This window comes from Acartia tonsa, chromosome 2, assembly GCF_053477335.1.
Source record: "Acartia tonsa isolate MP-2025a chromosome 2, ASM5347733v1, whole genome shotgun sequence".
NCBI lineage: Eukaryota > Metazoa > Arthropoda > Copepoda > Calanoida > Acartiidae > Acartia > Acartia tonsa.
In genome coordinates this window covers 43,004,782-43,025,670 of record NC_137261.1, presented here as the reverse complement: position 1 = coordinate 43,025,670, position 20,889 = coordinate 43,004,782, and the positions used below count along the sequence as shown (strand labels likewise).

Below are 20,889 nucleotides of genomic sequence, written 5' to 3'. Positions count from 1 at the left end.
TTTCTGCATGAAAGAAAAAAACAACATAAGCAGTTTGACATCTATGTTGCTAATGCTTTTTTTATCTGCCCAGTTATATTAAATGTTTTACCCAAGTGTACAAGGGAAAAAATGTTTTAAAGTGTTTACTTAAACTTTTTGGTTAGATTCCTTAAATCGCAATATTTTCATTGTTCTTGGCTACAAAAGACATATTATAACAATGATTAAGATCAAAGAATGTATTTTCAATAAATCACAATGTATCAAGAGTTTGATCTATATTAAAAAAATAATTTATAAAGATTTGTAATGAAAATATCTTACAGCCGCTCTCTTAAAATTCTAGATTCTAAAACTTTTTTTTTGGAGGGGGGGGGGAAGGGTATATTTGGTTGTGTAAGTAACCCATTCATATGTTTTTCTATATAATACATTTTTATAAAATCTAAATAAAGAAAATATGTTTTTGGGTTCCTTAAAAATGCAAAGTATACACCCATAAATTATGCATTTTAAAGAAAAATGTGAATAAATAAAAACCCACCCAGGGCTTTATAAAAATTCTCTGTGATGGACAAATCAATATATTTAATCGCTTGCGACTGCTTAATGTTAAGACGCAAATTTTTACTATTTTGTGTTATACCATTACAATCTTGAACTTGTAGCATTGGAAGGTAGGAAGGGAGGGGATATTGGGCTGTTTATTTCACAAGTAACCAAAGTCTTACAATTACGTTTTCTTATTCGTTGACTTAACAACCTTTGGGAATTTTATTGAATTTGATTCGTTGGTTCATTTAGTTGAGTGTCAAAATGTTTCAACCACTGATTTTAATCTACAGAAGGGGTGTATTTGTGTATCATCATTGGGGATGAACATCAATTTACCGGCAATTGTTCATCCTTTTAGATGTTTGAAAGGGTTTTAAAAAGGTTATAAATATACATGACTAATTACATAAATTTGATCTAACCTTCCTGTAAGTATGTCTGAATATATGATTCTTAGCTTATATAATGTAATGTTGTAATGTCTGTATATTAACCTAATTAAATAATAGATAATTAGGTAAAATCATTTATTTCACAAGTTTTTCATTTCTCAACCCCTACATAAACCTTACTTTTGTAAAGCATTATTAGTAGAACAATAATGACACGAGTTTAAATGGATTATTTTAGTCATCATCATTTGCTGGAAGTCTGATTTTTAACGGCATTTTGGGCTAGTAACCTGAGTCTTTAAAAATGGTCAAACCAAGAAAAGTTTATTTATTAAAAATTCCACATCAAGAATGGTTTGGTTTATTCTAGCATCCAACGTTTAAGACAACCAACATAATGAATTATAGATCCATTTCTATATGTACTCCTGAATTTTAGTTTTAATCTCTAGTTTGATAACTGAACAATAAGAAATAAACTTATGTAAAATGACATGAGAGGGCTGTGTTATTGTTTTTCGCTGTGGAAAACTTAGATTATTCCGATAATTCTGGCTAATTATACATGCTACAATATACTAAAAAAACATTAATGAAAATATTTCTGCGTAGCAATTTCTGATAGAAACGTTTTGTTTCAAAATCGCTGTACTATAGAGATCGTAATGAACCGGATCGGACCAACTTTTAATATAGAAAAGTTTCACTTTAAAAAACCTAGCTGGAAAATTGGAAGTCTACAACCATATTTGGATTGAATCAAAGTTACTATCCTAGACTATTATAAGGACAGACATATCTTAAAGTCTATCGGGGACTGTATATCAAATTGTACCAAAAGTTTGATAAACACATTCTCTCACTACTAGGACTTTGGGAAACTTTTATCAAATCTTAATTGGTCGTACCTATTTTTATCGTAAATGGTGGTGTACATCAAATTATCGTCCATTATCTTATCCCTTGCAACTATAACGCACCTGTACAATAGGAAGTCTACAGCCAAAGGTGGATTGAATCAATGTTACTATCCCAGAAACAAAGAAAATAGTTGATATAATATAGCCTCGGGCAGGGTCATCTTCACTAAAATGAATAATGAGTCATTATTAGAACTGCGTCAACTTCTATCTACTTTCTATGTTATGTATATCTGTCTGTCTATATATCTGTTAATATTTATCTCTTTGCCTTTTTATTGGGGCCGGCCTGTAAGCCTCAGGGGAAAACAACTTTTTTACAATTTTAAAAATCAGCTGGAAGTCTAAACCTGATCCAAATATAACAATCCCTTTTATAACTAAAAAATTCAAGCCTAACAACGGTTTAAATTTGAGGCTTTGTCGTGGCTGTTTAGCCTAACTTTGTCGCTTTGTATCTTCCTGTTTAATTATATATACTTATATTTTATCATGTTTATGCTCAAAGAGAAAAAAAAGTTCCAAAGTATCTTAAAACATAGTTACCAATCTATCTATTAATATTTATCGATCTATCTATCTATGTATCCGTCTATCTATCTATACTTACCCAATGCACATTTTAGGTGCTATAAGAAATGGAATTGCCACAGTAGCCCCAAACATGGTTAAGTAATGCTGTAACCCCAAAAAACAACTCAAATACCTAAAATAACATGTTTAACTTAAAATAATGAAAAGTTCGTATATGTTTGTCTGACAGTGTTATATAATTAATCTACTTCAATGGGTCTATAGTTCTTAAGAAAGCTTCATTTTAGTCCATCAAAAAGATAATAAGTCTGTGAAAAATAACCCCATTTTTTTTATTAAAATGAAGTGCTTTATTCTTGTTGTTTATAGACGGATTTCAAAACATAAATCGTAAAAAGATTACATGTTTAGTGGTTTATTAAACATTAAAAATCCTAAAAAGAATTACTTGTAAAATTATTTTTACTATTCAATGGACTGTTTTTTTATATTAGTAAGTATAATACTACCGGCTACGCCCCTTAAGGGACACTTATGGGGAGGGGGGAGGAATTGTAATTTTATAAAGGAAAATTTTAGAAACCCTTGAATGAAGGGAAAACCAATATAGGTCATACATTAGCGCCGTCTAGCGGAATTTTAAAATAGTTTTTTGGTATTTGTTGGCGATTTATCTTGGGATGGTTGGGGTACCCTCCCCCCCAAAAAAATTAATTATAAACCTTCTCAGGACTTAAATGCTACATTGTAGAATGAGAATCATATTGGTGCAGCGGTTATCAAGACACAGACATAGATCCTGTTGCTTAATTATAAGGATCGAAGTTCGAACTGATTTTCAGGGAAACTTCCCTTACCATGGTGGTACTTCTTCAATAGTATACATCATGTCGCTTGGCTTCTCTTTAGTCTCTTTACATTCTACAAGAAAATAAATGAAATTAATAAATTATTAAAAGGCAATCTTCAATGTATTTTTTCATTAATACATGTTTAAGTAGCGAAGCCAATTTATAATTCCACAAGTAATCCTATTTGATTTATGCTTAAAAATTCATACAGTTACTCTAAAACTTATTTTGTTGGAATATTGGCAATTAGCTTTCTTAACTTAAAAACAAACAATGATACAACATCCAAAAATAGCAAAGCCACCAAAAAAATCTTGGATATGAATACGGACATGTTGAAATAAAGAGCAGATGTTTAAATTAGGAATAATTTTCTGTAAAAGAATTACAAAAATTTTCACATGTATTTTATATTTTGGAGCATTTCCGACAGACTATATCCTTATAAAGGGAGTGTAGAGTGGTTTAGGTGTCGGACACCTAGATGGTTATATCCACATCCGTTAAATTTTACGGGGGGGGGGGGTGGATACACCTCCCCTTTCCACGCCTTTGATTAAAATGTTCTCGGTACAGCATATAAAAACTTAAAAGTAAATCTGTCTCTCAGGGATCTTAAGGGATGGGTCAATGAGTGATAAATTCATGTATTATCTTATTCTAAATTATCTTCTATTTAAATTATTAGTAGAAAAGATTGGACACTATTTTTATTATTATGAATTAACCAAGGCACTAACAGTTTTGAATTCTTTGAATGACAGAATGTGTTTATAATTTTTATTTCCAATTAAATGTTCCCTCTTTTCCTGTTGTATCGCAATCTTTAACCTGGTTTCTTTTTTTTTTGCATGGACTATATGTAAAGCAGCATAAAATATATTTATTGCTATGCTTTTAAGGAAATCTTCAGAACTGATTAAAGCAGTGATATCAGAGAATATGATTGGTTGGTACAATAATTAATCTATGAATATCCTAACTCTTAAAAGTTAAAATCCTTAAAGAATGGTGAATGAATAAAAGTCAGAACATCATACGGACATACTGCCATGTATTAATATTTATATATAGTAGCTGCGCTCTTACCGAAAAAATTTGAATTCATGTGTATCTTTGTTATGACACCATTTAAGGTAGTATTTTGTATATGAAAGGAATAGTGAAATATAAAAACCGCCTCATTTTTTGTCTTTAATTTCCATAAATCATAAATTAGTTCATAAAATTATGTCTCAAACTGGCCCTATCGATTTATAAATTATCGCCTCCCCAATTCGGTTGCAACTGTGTCATTTAGCAAATATGAATCACTTTGTTGTTATACCACTTTTGCGGAAGCCAAGTCACACTGCAAAGAATCGAATTTGCTATGAAAAGAGGTAAAATGCAAATTTAGAAATATATTTTCTCTTCGAACCACAAAAATATTCAAAACTGTTTTTGCAATACTGCAAAAAAAATATCTTGTGATTTTAAAATTTTGTAGTTGCATAGTAAATATATAAGTATGCATTGGCCGTATGTCCTTCTGTAAAAGTTTCAAATCAAAGTAGTAAGGCTTTGTGTACGCTATTGATATCTTATTAACCAAATAACCGATTTGGTGATTGAATGATAAGTCTCTTTTACTTCCCGGATTGGTTTTAGGCTATTTTTATATATATTTTTCCTTGTTATACTGAACATATTATTTATGTTATTCTGAATAAACAATTTTGAAATATTTTGAAACAAAAGATGTCTGTTTTTAACAGGTATAACAGGTATAGTTTTAGTAGAGTAGTTACTCTATAACATAGATTTCTATGTTCATAGTTGGTGTTTTAGTTAATTCATTGGTAACTCATTATTGGTAACACAGAAAATAAGAAATCCTAAAGGATATGTATTTGAACGGTAAATTGATTAAGTCATCATTGATTATATATCCTTGACATTAAAATTATTGGGTTGACAAAATTTATTTATATTACTTAAAATCAACCAGTTAAGATTTATCTAAATACCCAAAATGAATCAGAGAACGTGTTTTAGAACTTTTGGTATAAATGTTGTTTACAATTATAGAGTACATTTGCTACATGACATGTTTCAAAATAATCACTCATATCGTTATTGAAGAGGGATACAATAAAGTCTTACAAATGAGCAAGTGAGTAATTTATACGCGACAAAACATCCAGATGAATTCGTATCACTTGATTGAAAGATCTTTATCTCCAAGCCCTAAGTTTGCATGATTAAGAGATGAATCTGTTTTGTACCATTGCAACCACCATATATGATAAGTGATGCACATATGATTTTTCAGTAGTTGGAATATTTTTTAAACCCGTAGCAACAGCACTCCGTAAGCATCAGTCAGAATCAAGCAATAGTAAGTAGAAGCAAATCAGCAGCCGCAAGAAGCGCAGCTGCCGACATCTGCTAAAACTTTGCTATACTACGTTCTTGTTAATATAAGGAAGAAATATTTATGAAATTTAAATCCATAGTTTCAAACCTATTTATTTACCTAACAGAGATACTATTAATAGAGGAAACAAATATGCATTGCTATCCATTTTTTTTAAATTTTTGAGATGACCCAAAGTTAGGTGTTGGGTTGTAGTCAATATTAAATCAAATTGTTCTTAATTATAACCAAATAAGTATAAATGAAATGGTCAATGATTAAGAACAGTTTGACTTAATAAGAGCATTTGACTACAATCCAACACCCAACTTTTTGAAATTAAGCGAAAAATCGCCGAAAATCATAGCGTTGAATGACAGTTTATTTACCACCACCCTCGTATCAAGTAAGGTTAAAAATTATTAGGTTCACAAAAAATATCATATGCAGTGATTTAAAACTATTCTGGTTGTATATGTCCTGATTTAAGAAAATGAAATAACAAAACATACCCTTAGATCTTATACCTTTCTAATATATTTCATGTTTCAAGGCAGAAAATATTTTTATGTTTTTTGTTCAAATTTTGTTTTTATTCTGTAGACCTCTGTCAACCTATCACTAACCTTTCAATTTATATCTAGCTACCTTTTTAGTATCAAAGCAACTCAATATCTTAATTTTCCTTTCTGTCTATCCATCAATCAAAAAGGAAATGAGATTTTATCAGCTAACTTTTTTTCGTGAAGATTTACCTGTCCAAAAAGTATTTACTGTAAAACACACTTTGATCGTCTGTCCATACGCACTTTTTATTTACATTAATCTAAATCTTACGTTCTTTCATTGAACTATGTGGAAAATATACAGTTTAGTGCTTAACTTCTGATGGATGTTGTCATCTTTGTTTTATAAATACTTGGATAGCAAATCATTATTTCATGTTTTATGTTGGCTTATTTTCAAGCTATCACTAACATTTCAATTTATTTGCGTCTATTAACTGTAATAAAAAAATTGTATTCTAAAAATCCTCCTTATTCCCTATGAACATTTTTAAAGTTTGGAAACTTATAATTTGAACTAGGGTTGGGCCGGATACCGGATATTGAAACTATCCGGCGGGATATCCGGCAATATGATCTTTTAAATCATACTACGAAAATCCCTACTTTTTAAATATAAAATTTTCTTGAAAATTTTATATTAGAAATCTCAAAACATGATTTTTAGAGGGGGCAGCTGTACTTGCAAGCTGCCAGCCGGCAGTCGGCAGCTAAACGGCAGCCTATTTTTATGAAGAATTTTTTTTTGCTACTTCAATATCCGACCAAAGCCTAGGTTAAACCAAACAATTAAAATTTAATAAGGGTAACCAATGTTATTGAACTATCAAATATGATAATTTTGGGTATCAGTGTAATTTACAGTTCAGTGTTCCCTCTATCTCTGAAAATACTAGAGTTGATTTTTAGCTTAAAAATCTTTGATGAAGGCATACTACTTTATTTCTAGAAAATTATTTTATGTTTGCAGTTTAGTTTCTGCATTAGAACATGACTTATGTAGAATTTTCTAATGTATATAACAATAATGTAAAATAAACATAATTATGTAAGTAATGCAGCTACTTACAAATTCAACATTGTAAGACTAGTATATATATATATATTGTATGGAATGCAATGATTATTTTACATCCTAACGTAATAGTGATTTGTAGTAGGGATTTATAACTGTAGCTTAAGATTTTAAAAACTACTGAGCTTTTTAATCTCAACATGCTATAGAAACTTCACATAGGTCCCGGAATAGTTTCAGGCTATTCAAAATTTTAAATTTAAAACAAATGCGTTTTATACCCTTTTATACCTACCGTCATCATTTTTAGATAAAAATAGATGTGCACTCTATATAATATATTATTCAACATACTCTTGTAAAATCATTCAATACAATATAACAAGGATGACAACATCCATCATTAGTAAAGTACAAAATCATGGAGGGGACAAAGTGAGTTATATACGAAATGTTTAGTGGCCATAAAGAGGTAATGCAGAGGGAAAAAAAGAGAGAAAGATACTAAAATAATCACGAAAACTTTACTTATTTATATATAACTAGCGGCTTCGCCCCTAGCCTCTAGGGGCTTTGCCCCAAGAGGTGATAAAAAAAAATTAAGGTGAAATTTGTAAAAGGACCAAGGAAATCTTCTGCAAAAAAAAATTGGGGGATTTTTTTTTGTTTTTGGGGGGGTTGGGGGTGTCCCACCCCCCAAGAAAATAGCACACAACCACCACAGGACCAGTAGATATATTATACCATGAAGAGTAGAATCCAATCGGTTCAGTGGTTACCGAGATCTTAAGCTTCAGACGGACGGACAGACGGACAGACGTACAGACATCATTCTACTTTGTATTAACAAACTAACGGACAGAGTAAGTTGTATATTGAATGCGCATTCGTTAGGGGTATCTCAGGCTAACAAAAGGACGTATATTTTGTAAAGCAGTCGATAAATTTGTGTTTTTCCCATCGTATAACTGACAGAGGGAATTATAGAGTAGCTTCGTCATTAAAAAAGATAATTCATTTCCTAATTAGAGGAGTAATTAATTAATATATCTACGAAAAAACTGTAAATTGCATTAGTCCTCAATGTTTCATAAACGCATTTACTCATTAATTAGCTCAAAAACTTTGGGGACAATGTCAAAGCTTGATTATTTAAATTTACAGAAGAAATAGTCATTTTGTTTTTAATCATTTTATCGACAATCGCTTTATCTATAGAAATCACTTATCTAAGGTTCCCACAGTCAATTTAGCAAATGTTGTCAGTCAAACGTACATATATGTCTTAATTATAGAGTAGCTGCGCTACTAAAAATTGTAGCAAAATGGGTAAAATTTCTGTAAATTTTTAAATCACCTTTTCCAAAGAAAAAAACATTAAAAATGATAACAAATATTAAGCTTTCCTGAATATCAAATCCTAAATTTGACCTTGTGTATTCTACTCCTTTCTAAATCAGGATTAATTATTTTACTTTTGAGATTTGTCCCCAGCTTTTCGGGGATTTAAATGAAAGTCCTTACAGAATTAAATACATCACATTCCTTTTCTATATAATTAAACATATTTTGTATTTAAACAACTTTCTTTTCAATGTATTGGAACAAGAATGAAAATATCTATAAAAGCTAAGCTCAAAATCATTAGACAAAATATCATTGACACTTGCAGAGTGTAGATGCTTTTCTCATAATACTATACTTTGTTGTCCAAGGAGTCCTTATTCCAGAAACTTAATGAAGAGGATAATTTTATTCTACAAAAACCAGGATGTTTTGAATTGACTTTATGGTAACAATTATATTTAAAATTTTACCCAACTGTTACAGCATGCAAAGTTTTAAATCGATAAAACAGTTTTGATACATCTAAATTAAAGAAAATAGCTACTTGTTAGGTACGGATAGATCTACCCTTAGTAAAGAAAAGCTTCGCTTTTAATAATAATGCAAGATTAAAAGTCATGGTCGCTCAATCTTTGCTTTATGTGAAATATTAATAAGATTTTCTAGGGATCGTAAGAAATAAGGCAATGGAAGTTGAATTGATATACGTCCCTAATGATAATAACAAAATTACCCCTCTAGATACAAATGTTTGTTTTAAGATTTGTACTTTACTAGTTTGGAACCAATCAAATTTCAATAAAATTACCCCAATTATTTAAGCCATCCAAATGAGAAATCGCGTTTTAAAGCTTTGGGTGCCAGTATAATTTACAATGCAGTGTCCTCTCTGTTTATATGAAAATCAGGAAATGAGGTATAATTACTAAAATTTAAAAAAAGGGGATAATTTTAATGCCCCTAATGGAAATTTCAAGTATTTATAAAGATATTTATCCTCGTTTGGTTCGAATTTACGTAAATTCTAGGACAGCTGGATAACTGTCACTATACCTGACCTGTCACTGATGGTTCCATTGGAATTCAGCCCACACGGGATTCAACTTACGGAATTCAGCCCAGCGGGATTCAACCCAACGGAATTCAGCCTACACAGGATTCAGCACACACGGAATTCAACCCACGGTATTCAGCCCACATGGGATTCAACCCATGGTATTCAGTCCATATGAGATTCAACCCACGGAATTCAGCCCACACGGGAATTTAACCCACGATATACAGACCACACGGGACTCAACCAACGGTATTTAGTCCACACGAGATTCAACCCAATATATATCTAATTTTTTTCTAAATATTATTTTAATTAAAATATTTCTTTATAACTATAGCATTTTTTTTAAATTAGAGAAAAAATCTCAGAAAAAAATTGACAAATTTGTATATATATTGGGTTGAATCCCGTGTGGGCTGAATTCCGTGGGTTGAATCCCGTGTGGACTGAATGTCTTTGGGTTGAATCCCGCTGGGCTGAATACCGTGGGTTGAATCCCGTGTGGACTGAATTCCTTTGGGTTGAATCCCGCTGGACTGAATTCCGTGGGTTGAATCCCGTGTGGGCTGAATTCCAATGGAACCGTCACTGATTTTAAGAGAAACAAATAATAGCAACCATAGTGTAGCTACACTACCATAACTATAATATAATACCTTCTTCTTTTCTATATTCTTTCTCAATTTCAACATCCTAAAAATAAAACAATATTTAGGGACGTCAAGACACTAAAGGGATAAAATAAATAAAAAAACTTTAGAAAACTTAGTTTTCAAGGCATATTTTGTTAAAAACTTTTTTTCTGATATAAAACTTTCCACGTTAATGGAAAAAAAAAACTATATTAATGATTATTTTTGACAGAGCTAAGTGAGTTAAAAAAGCCAACACTTTTATTTTAATAAAAAACACACTGCATAAAGGGATCTTAAATATAATACACTAAACGACAATTTGATGTCAATTCTCAATTATGAAAAATAAAAGTTCCCAAAGTTTTTAGCCAACGAATAAGATAACTTCAGGTACCAGACCAGAATTGAAAATAATTTACATCCCAATGTCCCCTTCCGCCCTGGTATAGTCGATGAACATTTTCAGGTTGTCAACCTAAATTGGTAAAACTATATTTGCCATGGAATCATGGAAATGACAGTGGCTGTTGAATAATTCTACAAATTTTTCTTCCTCCTAACGTTGTAAAGAATTTGTGGGAAAGCCTAATTTATCGTCTATTGTACTATCCTGACCTATCATTATACTAACAAATAAAATAAATATTTCATACATTTGGATAAATGAAATGGACAAAACCATTTAAAATTTATTAGGCAGGTCTATAGGAGTTGAGGTTTCCTATGTCTTACACATTTCTATATTTCTTTGTAAGGTAAAATAAACTCCTAGCCTAGCCTCGGAAATTTTATAGGATTCGACCCAATAATTACCAAGACAATTACAGTGTGTTTTTTTTATGAGAACTTTTTTGAAAGCAATTTTACCCCACTTAAAGTTATCAGAATTTATTGATTAATGGCTTATTTTCTTCGTTGTTTAATGCAATTAATAGAACATTAAAAAAATATTTCAGCTTTTTAATCATAAAGTACAGTAAAATCTAAAATTCAAAACTTAGGTGACAACATCAAAATGGTTTTAGCGCATTTTTCTTATGCCTAAATCTTCTACCCTTTGCAAGAAAAAAATTGGATTTTCTGTAGTCGACTTTGGGGGGCCAGTACTCCCTCTCTGATTGAGATATGACCTGCAAACTTTGATATATTCTAGTACATGTCCCCAATAGTATCTGTATTAATTTTTAGCTCTAGATCTCAACTTTGAAGCGTTTTGCAGACATTCTTGCAAAAGGTAGAAAATTTGAACATAAGAAAAATGCGCTAAAACCATTTTTAGATGTTGACACCTTAGTTTTTAATTTTACATTTTACTGTACTTTTAAAACAAAAATATTTTTTTTAATGTTCTATTAATTGCATTAAAAAAAAGAAAATAAGCCATTAATCATTAAATTCTGATAACTATAAGTGGGGTAAAATTGCTTTCAAAAAAGTTCTCATAAAAAAACACACTGTATATCCATAAACAGTGCAGTAAAAATGAACCTGTTATTATTAATAAGATATTTAAAATTGAACATTTAAGTTCTAGATTTGAAATCCGATAATAAGCATATAGCTATATATAGGACAGTACACGAGGAGTATGAAAGGACAGGCGTACGGACGGATTCCTATTAATGGAGTCACACTATTTAAAATATCAATATCAATGTATAGACACTCAATGAATTAGACTAGATTGGATAGCAATAACCATTGGAAAAGGATATCTAGAATTATCTATCTAGGATATCTAGTGGAGTGTACCTTCAATTCTGCCTATGTATAAGCAGCACCATTTATATTTTCACACAAAGAGTAATTTGTTTTATAGGCCCATTTCAGCTTACATTAAAAAAGCAAAATTCTTATCATTAAAAGCCACTCAAGCTTATATATATAAATCAACAGGATGTCTATCTGTCTGTATATGTGACATTCTGTCAGTTTGTTTGTATTATGTAGAAAAATTTTATAATTAGTTCTATTGAGGGTGCCCCAACCCTTCCAAAAAGAAATACCCCTAAAAAAATTTATGCAGCCCTCCCTTAAAATCTATTTCACTTTTTCTTATATAAATTAAAATTGAAATTAGACGTTCCAACCCCAACCCACCATCTCTCTTTTTTTCCTTTTCTAAAGGTTTTACACCCTGAGGTATTTTGAATAAGGCACTTCCAATTATGCCATTCAGTTTTTGTGATTTTTTTATGCGGAACTGTAAGAACACCACATGGACAGTGTGTTTATGGATTTAGGATATTTTGAAATAGTCATATTTCCAGGTTAATTTCAAATATATTCAAATTTTACAAATTTTACCTATGACCTATTTCAAATTTGTAAAATTGTCTATTTAAATTGATCTATTCATATTCCATATTATAAAAAGGTATGGTACTTTTTGTTTAAAGCTAAGGATCTCGGAAATTGCTGGTTTAATAGGTTGTACTTTTCGGATAACATTTATAAGTGTAAGCAATTTTCCTAGCCTCCGCAGCCCTTCTCTAGAGACTAGAGGTAAATTAATTAATAACTATATAAATTTATATCCATCGAACCTAATTAACACTAACATTATTTATCTAAAAGTAATAGAATGTATTCTATGTGTGTAGCGAAAGATTTCGCTCACTGATATGGTTCTTCTTTTACCGTGAAGCTTCTTATCTAACAAGTACTGAAATTTTGAAATAAACAAGCGGGGGGGGTTACTTAGGTCAGGTTAGGTTATGTAATATGGGGTTAAGGGTATTAACTTATTAAGGCATGACTAAGGCACTAAGGGAAAGCAAATGGCAGACCAACAGACGTTTAACAGAATCCATATAGAGTAGATGCGCTATTTAAGAGGGTATGATGATAGACGATGTTAAAATTGAAAGTGCCACCTCCAGAATTACAATTAGATAAGTGACATATTTATACAGCGTAGGGGAAGGGGACATAGAAATAGAATTTAAATTGGTACCCAAAATTTATAAATACTTTGGAGACTTTATTAATTGAGTTCTATAAACTACTTAGCAGTGTCCAAACGTATACACTTGTAAATTCAATGCACAAAAAGGTTAATTTTGTTTATCATAATTGGGTGCGTATATCAATTTACCGTCAATTGTATTATCTCTTTAGATGACTGCATTTTCAGCAAGGGAAAGAACAATGGAAGTTTAATTTTTTTAAATTCTTAATATGTGCATCTTTATTAATATCAGAAAAGAAATAAGTAAAATAATGAATTGAAAAAGATTCAAAAGAAGGAAAATGATAACTTTATATAACATTTCAAATCTATTTAGAACTGTAGAGTTATTAGACAAGGAATCATAAACTACTTATATAGCTAAAGAAGTTGCAAAAAGTAAAAGTGAAGATTTTCTAAATTAGGATATGTACATTCTTAGTAGCTAGGTATGCAAGGGATAGCTCTTAAAAAATCTAAAAACCCCAATTAAAAAATATCAGCAAAATATTATAGCTATATTTATCTATTGTATGGTGTATTTTTTTTCATAGGGTAATAAATCTAAAGGGTTTGTCGTAGTTGCATGTTTAGGGACAGTTTAGAGCCCTATATTCAGCCGTTAATAGGATCTACCTTTATTCTAATAAAGAATGTATAACTTTTTATTTTGATAAAACAGTATTTTCATTAGAAACCAAAAGAAAAATATTAAAACTTTTGTTAAACACAGAAAAATTCCAGTATAGCTTTGGAATCGAATAATATCCGCAGGATTATAACCGATTCTCAGCCATGTCAGATACCTGCCTTTAAAAGCCATGAGAAAATATAATTATGAAATTACTTGTGAAATTGTGGTAGGGTGAAGCGTTTCAACCCTACAACGCGAGTTCGATTCAAAAGAGCCCCTAGCCTTGAAGGATTCTATCAATAAGGAACTACAAGTAGTTACTGTTTAAGAGATATATTTGAACTGAATGCACATACAACAAAGTTACTAGTTTATATACAAAATAGATTATAAATGGGTTAGGTAGAGAAGGGTTTGGGGGAGATGGGGGGAAGCCCCATCCAGGTGAGCAGTAGAGTGGTAGGCTCCCGTAGGGGGTAAGGTAGACGTCTCCCGGAAAAGGGTAGGTTGCTGGGGGCATGAAGTGGAGAGGGGCAGCGCCCCTCCCATTATCAGCGGTGTACAAGTTGACCGCCGTCTCTGATGTGTAGACAATGGCCAGAAAGGGGCTGGGTAGAATTGTGATAAGCTGGGATTAGCGTCTGGGTGTTATTTGGTAAACACGGAGCACCGCATACTCTGGAAAAGGCTTGTCCGTATGCCGCCTACCACAAAATATCTGTATTTTGTGATCAAAATTATATCTGACGTCACATGTTGTTAGAACCTCTAAGTTTACAAACTCCCCTTAAAATAAAAGTTTAGCATAGAGATTCAAATATTAATATGCAACAATTTTAGAAGCATAGCAACTCCTTAAAATTAAAAAGAAAATAAGTAGCTAATCTTTAAAAATTTTTGTTACTGCAAAACACAAAAAAAATGATGATTTCATTTTTTGAAGATGTAATTCCTGAAGCAATCAGGACAATCTTGTAAGCTCTATAATTTCTCTAATAAAAGTATAAGGCACTTTTAAAAAAATATAAAAAAAAGTAAACGCTCAAACCTTTCTTGTTGCACTAATTAGGAACATTAAAATACTTGTTTTACGTACATAAAGTATAATGTATGCTGGAACGTGTTGTAATATTAGTTTTTCAAGGGTTCTAAACAAATGCAAAAATATTAATGACCAATAATTGGGTTTAGAATGTGTGTACAGTAAGGAAGTTGAATCCATTTATATAGATTTAGAAATATAATCTATGATTATATTTCCATTTTCCCCTCTTTTGATAATGATAATGATAATGATAATGGACGATAAGTTAAGATGATATCATTGTTCAAAAAAAATCTTCACAAAAACTTAATTATTAGATATATATTTAAAATATAATTTAATGGAGTAAAAAATAAGTTCTAGCAATGAGCATTAAAATTATGTTAAGTGATATACTTTAATTCTCTTTAATTCAGCACAAAAATGAGAGAATCTTACACATACAAAAGTTAATAAGATTTTTAAAAGTAGACAAAATGTTAGTAAAATATTCCTCTTAGGGACAAAGAGAAAGGATTGTAAAAAAGTACAAGAGAAGGAGACAGAAAAGTATATAATTTTGTAAAGTGGCATTAAATTCTACTATATGTACTTTTTAAAGATAGACAGAAAATTGGACTGATAGAGAAAGGGAAAAGAAAGAGTGAAGAGGGGAGATAATTAAAGCCAGGTATAAGGTATAACCAACAAGCAAAATAAATATAAAATAATATTTGGGGGGCAAATGTAGAGGTCGTCATTTTACGATGTATTGCCCCCCCAACGACAGCTGAAAACCACGTATAGGTTTCAGGATTTTTCCCAAATTAATTTCATTGTTGGAATTAGCTGAATTATAACTAGTGACTAGTTACCAGTGACCATTACAGATAGACAGAAAGTTATACAACGATTAAAGGAGAGAGGGAGAGAGAGATAATCTAGAGAAAGAGAGAAAATGATGTTAAATGGCATAAAATTTGACTATGAATAGATCATGAATAGAACTCTTGAGTGAAATTGCTGATATGTTACATTTCACATGGAGAATAATCACTTCTGCACAAACTAAATAGGCCAAGAATAGCAATATTTTAAATTAATATTATCATAATCTTGTGATTTAATATTGCAAACGTATTTAAAAATCAAAATAAATGTTTTGACAATTTAGATTTTCTAATTATTGCGGGAGTAATAAACCATCATTTTAAATACATACTTGTGTATTAAGGTAAGATTCTTTTTACATTTTACATCTATACCTAGAAATATTTTTGGCTATCATGTCAATGCAGGATTATTAATTTTTTTTTTGTAAAACATGCCTGACTCAGAAACAAATTTCTGAAAAAAAGACTCGGGACACAATGGTTGGTTGAGATAAAAGTGCCAAAGGTTCTGCCTTGATGCACCTAAATATATATATCATTTTTGATATTGTATACCAACCAACCAAATTTAACATAGGGCCTTATGGTTTGTTAGCCAGCGAATGAGATAAAGTTTTTATTAAAGTGTGTTCATTCACAAATTATGAATTACGCTCCATTAATATCTGTACATTAAGTAATCGTTATGGCTCCTTACCAGAAAGTATTATGTTTTCTTATATTATGGAAAAATGCATTAAGCAAAATGTGAAATTTTAACTTATAAAAATTGGATAGTTTTTTTTTCAGGTCAGGTCACTAAGTTAGTACCGCAGCTACTCTATAATTTTAGCTGTAATTAGGAACTGTAAGACACTGTCAATTAATTACAGATGCATTGAGCTCAAAGTGAAATCCTGACGTATTAAAATTTGATAAATATACCTTTGTCAGAGTGAGTTAAGAAAGTCCACTATATCTTTCTTACTTAGAGACCAATATTTTTAAATATGAAATCTAATTTTAAAAAATATTTTTGTAATTTATCTACTATTCGTTTTTTATCTTATGTGTTTTTATTGCATGCAGCTCTACATACTTAAATAAAGGGAAATACTTTAGACATCTCGAACCAGACAAAGCAGTAAAGAGGATATTTAGAATTAATCTTTAATTCAAATTTAATTCTATGATACTTTAAATAGAATATATTATTGTATGAAAGTCTTTCATACAAGGGTGACTGCATACATATTTCAGCAAATAGCCCATTGCCACTTTAAAAGTTGATAACAACTGTATAATGTTGATCAAACTGTTCATAATAATGTACATATTTTTTAATACACTAACTAACTTTTTTTTCTTTATACAGTTTGATTTTCATTAAACAATATAGCTAAAGTAATGATACATTTAATACCAAATGAGAAATTTTTGCCGTGCCTAAAATTGTAGAATAGCTATGTGCCAATTGAAAATTGATAGTATTATAAACGGCTTTCCGCGCATATAGAAGGCACGGGCAAAAAAAACTGGTTTTAATCTTATGATTGTACATTTTTATATTCGTAGAAAGCTGGATATAATACGATGCTAGACATAGTTTTTTCGTATGGATGAGAACCGGTTCCTATCCACCGGATTCGAATGAATACGAGAAAATTAATTCCTGATATAATGGCGCCGAGGAGCTGAATGCCCTGGCCAACATTAAAGGGATTTATCCTGTAAATTTTATTTTATTTTTCGTAGAAAATATAAAGAACATGATTTTGTAGAATAACCCTGAACCAGTTTTCATTCAGCGGAAAAATATCAGATTCATAGCGCCATGCTGAAAACAGGTTTAAGCTTAAGTTTTTCTATCGGATCACAGTTGACTGACAGGCGACTGCCAAGCCTTGCTGGAAAGTATTACATACTTTTACAAATGGCTTATGTTATAGTAATTGTTATTAGCCATGGGGTTTAGTTAGGGGTATAAAGAGATAGTCCTTTATTTTAAAATCATAAATTATAACATACTAGCGGATACTTGCATCTGGGAGCTTTGCACATAAAAGGTAAAGGTAATTAGAAAAATATCATCATAACGCCCAAATATTTAATTTGAAAATAAAATAAAATCATTCCAGGACTTAGGATATGAAAATTCCCAAAGTGAAGAACCCCATCGGTTTAGCAGTTATTGAAACCTTACGACACACACACACACAAAATTCTGTATATGAAACTAGTGGCTGAACCCCTGGCATCTAGGAGCTCTGAGTTAGAAGGTTAAAACCATTCCAGAACCTATGTGAAACTTTAGTAAACTGGAGAATTGTATATATTAAAACAAAGGTAGTTTTACTCATATTAAAAACAACATGCGCCTTTAAGCCTTGTAAACTAACCCCCCCCCCCCATTTTTTTCCTAGTGTATTTCAAAATTAAGGGGATGTAAATTAAATGGTTTGGCTTTATTGATGTGTTGATCATTGTTTTTGTACGTTTTGATATTTTTAAGTTTGAGAGTATTGATTTAATGCAGAGGTGTGGAATGTTGAAATAAAAGTCACCCTAGTGACATACATATTATAAATTATTTTACAGTTTCTATCTTTGATACCTATATATCTATCTACCTATCTAGTTATCTGGCTAGCCATGTATAATAACTCTATAATAACCTACAATTACAATTATTTTATTTGTATTTATACGAGCGGCTGCACCCCTAGCATCTAGGGGCTCTGTATTCAAAAAGGTAAGAATATGAGTATAAAATAGCCTTAAACCATTCCAATACTTAAATCTAAAAACAAGGCAAAAGCCAGCTCGGGACCTATGTGAAGCTTCCCTACAAAGGATAACTTAATCAGTGCAGTAGTTATTGAAATCATAAGCTTCAAACAAAATATCTTACTACTTAATATATCAGGATATGAGATAATAACTAAAAGTGTTTGTTTTTAAAGAAATATTAAATCTACTTTAAGATCACTATGAATCAAAACATTTGTCTGTACAGTATTTAAATAGAATACATTTCTTTTAAAATGAATGAAAAATGGATTAATGAATGAGCTGAAACTGAAGAACTAGGGTAGAGCTTAGTTTTGTATCTTTGTCTTATACTTTTTAACTCTTCATAGGTGTTAGATAAAACTACTAAAATAAGTAAAATAAAACAGCGTAGCCATATCAAATTAAAACCATTATTAAATCTGCATTGATAAAATACAGTTCATAATTTTAAGTTTTGCATGACTGATGTGTATACAGCCAATATCATAAAACCGAGGAAGGGAGATAGTATTATACGTACTGTAAATTACACTGGTACCCAAAGTTTTATAACCAAGTTACATTCTATGGCTCAAAAACTATGAGTACTATAAAATTGTGATTGGTTGGTTCCTGACGTGTAGTGTCCAAACTTTTAAATATATTCAATAGTTGAGTTAATTTATCGTCCATTGTCTTACCCTTAAAAGTAGATTGTTGAAATATTGAATGTTTTTGAAGAAACTCTTTTTCAAAAGTTTGAAGTCTAAACTAGGCCATTTGTCAATTCTCATAAGATTTAAAACAAAATAGGTAGAACCCCCTTCAGATGGGTTGAAAATGGATTGCCTATTTCTTCAATAATTTCCAAATGTGTACAGCAGATAACCCAATTATTGCAAACGCTATTTTCAGCTACTCAGGTCAAATGGATTTATACATTATACATTCAAAATTTTAATTTTTCAAAATTTTGTTAGCTAGTAGTAAATATTGAGAAATGACGCGGATGCTAGGTACACTTTCGGAAACTAAAATTCAGTACATCCCCCTTCAGTATGGATTGACCAAACATATATAATATTGTTGAAAATTGAATGAGTTGACAAGTGAAACAAACGTAAATGTAAAGAAGCTTCAAACCTTTTTTCTACACAATTGTCAATAAAAAAGTTCGGTTAAGTTTTCAATAAACCATAATATGCTTGAAAGAACTTCAATTGATAGGAAAAACAAAATATAAATCATACACGCAAAACTTTTTAAAGTCTATCTAATTTTATAAATCTTTATATCATTAAATGTAAGTTGTTTTAATATTAATTAAAGATAAAATAAGATAAAGGTTATCCTTTCCATTGGATTTACAGATAGAAATCACTTTTTAATAAACCATGCTAAATAATTTAAGGGATATGACAATGGACGACAAAGTGATGTAGATCCCTTATCAAAGCATGATAAACAAAAATATCTCTTTTTTAGATTAACATTATTGTTTCAAAAGTTTGGGCTCTGCTGCTAGTTCAAACTAACCAATAAAGATTTCAATGACAATTTAATTTTCCCTTTCTTCCTCGATATACGTATTTACAAAGAAAACAAGGAGAACAACATCCATAAAAGCGAAGCACTGTAAGTTGTAACGGTAGGACAAATGGACATTAACACTTGTATGGTGTCAGAACTAAATAATCATAAATGTATAAGAGTCAAAGCAAAATTGTAAGTCGATTTGTTAAAAACTGCTTGATTCAGAATAATGTTTATGGACATACTTACATTTTTAGGACTTGATTATAGAGTTGCTTCGCTTATTACATTGTTGTCCAAAGAATCATTATACCTAAAACCAGATCAAGCGGATGATTAGATCACATAAAAATTTGTTGTTAATAAAGTAAAAATCAACATGTTTAAAATGGACGTACGGACATTTAGGTGATGATTATAGAGTTGCTACGCTTTCTAAATCGTACCTAACTATTAAAGGAATCACCATGCAAATTTTGAAATCGATAGGACAATTCTAACATGCCTAAATTAACGAAAAAAGCTATTAGTTACGGACAGATGTACGGGCGAACGGACCGTACCTAATTAAAGAAAAGCTTCGCTTTTAAAAAGTTTGCTGTTGTTATACAATGTGGTTTTTATGAATTGATAATGCGATGCGCGGAAGTGAATATACACACCGAGAATGACAAACATTTTAGTTAATCTTAGTTGAATAAGAAGGATTTTAACACTCACACACAAACAGAAGAGTGGGACAGTTTTTTCAGCAATTTTTTATTTTGATACAATGACTTCAAAACTTTTTATTTTTGGTGGTGGGGGGGGGGGGGGATGAAGGAGTCCAAAGCTTACCATGAATATATTTAC

General features: G+C 30.8%; 1 protein-coding gene across 1 annotated transcript in view; it reads right to left on the bottom strand.

Annotated features, from left to right (window-relative positions):
- Nucleotides 1-20,889, bottom strand: part of LOC145311907 (solute carrier family 23 member 2) — an 89,744-nt gene that overhangs the window by 61,268 nt on the left and 7,587 nt on the right. Inside the window, exons 2-5 of the mRNA XM_080150946.1 lie at nt 10,274-10,310; nt 3,241-3,304; nt 2,460-2,555; nt 1,910-2,015 (exon numbers count right to left, since the gene is read on the bottom strand). Of these exons, the coding sequence (XP_080007072.1) occupies nt 1,910-2,015; nt 2,460-2,555; nt 3,241-3,304; nt 10,274-10,310 (303 nt within the window). The remainder of the gene's footprint in view (nt 1-1,909; nt 2,016-2,459; nt 2,556-3,240; nt 3,305-10,273; nt 10,311-20,889) is intronic.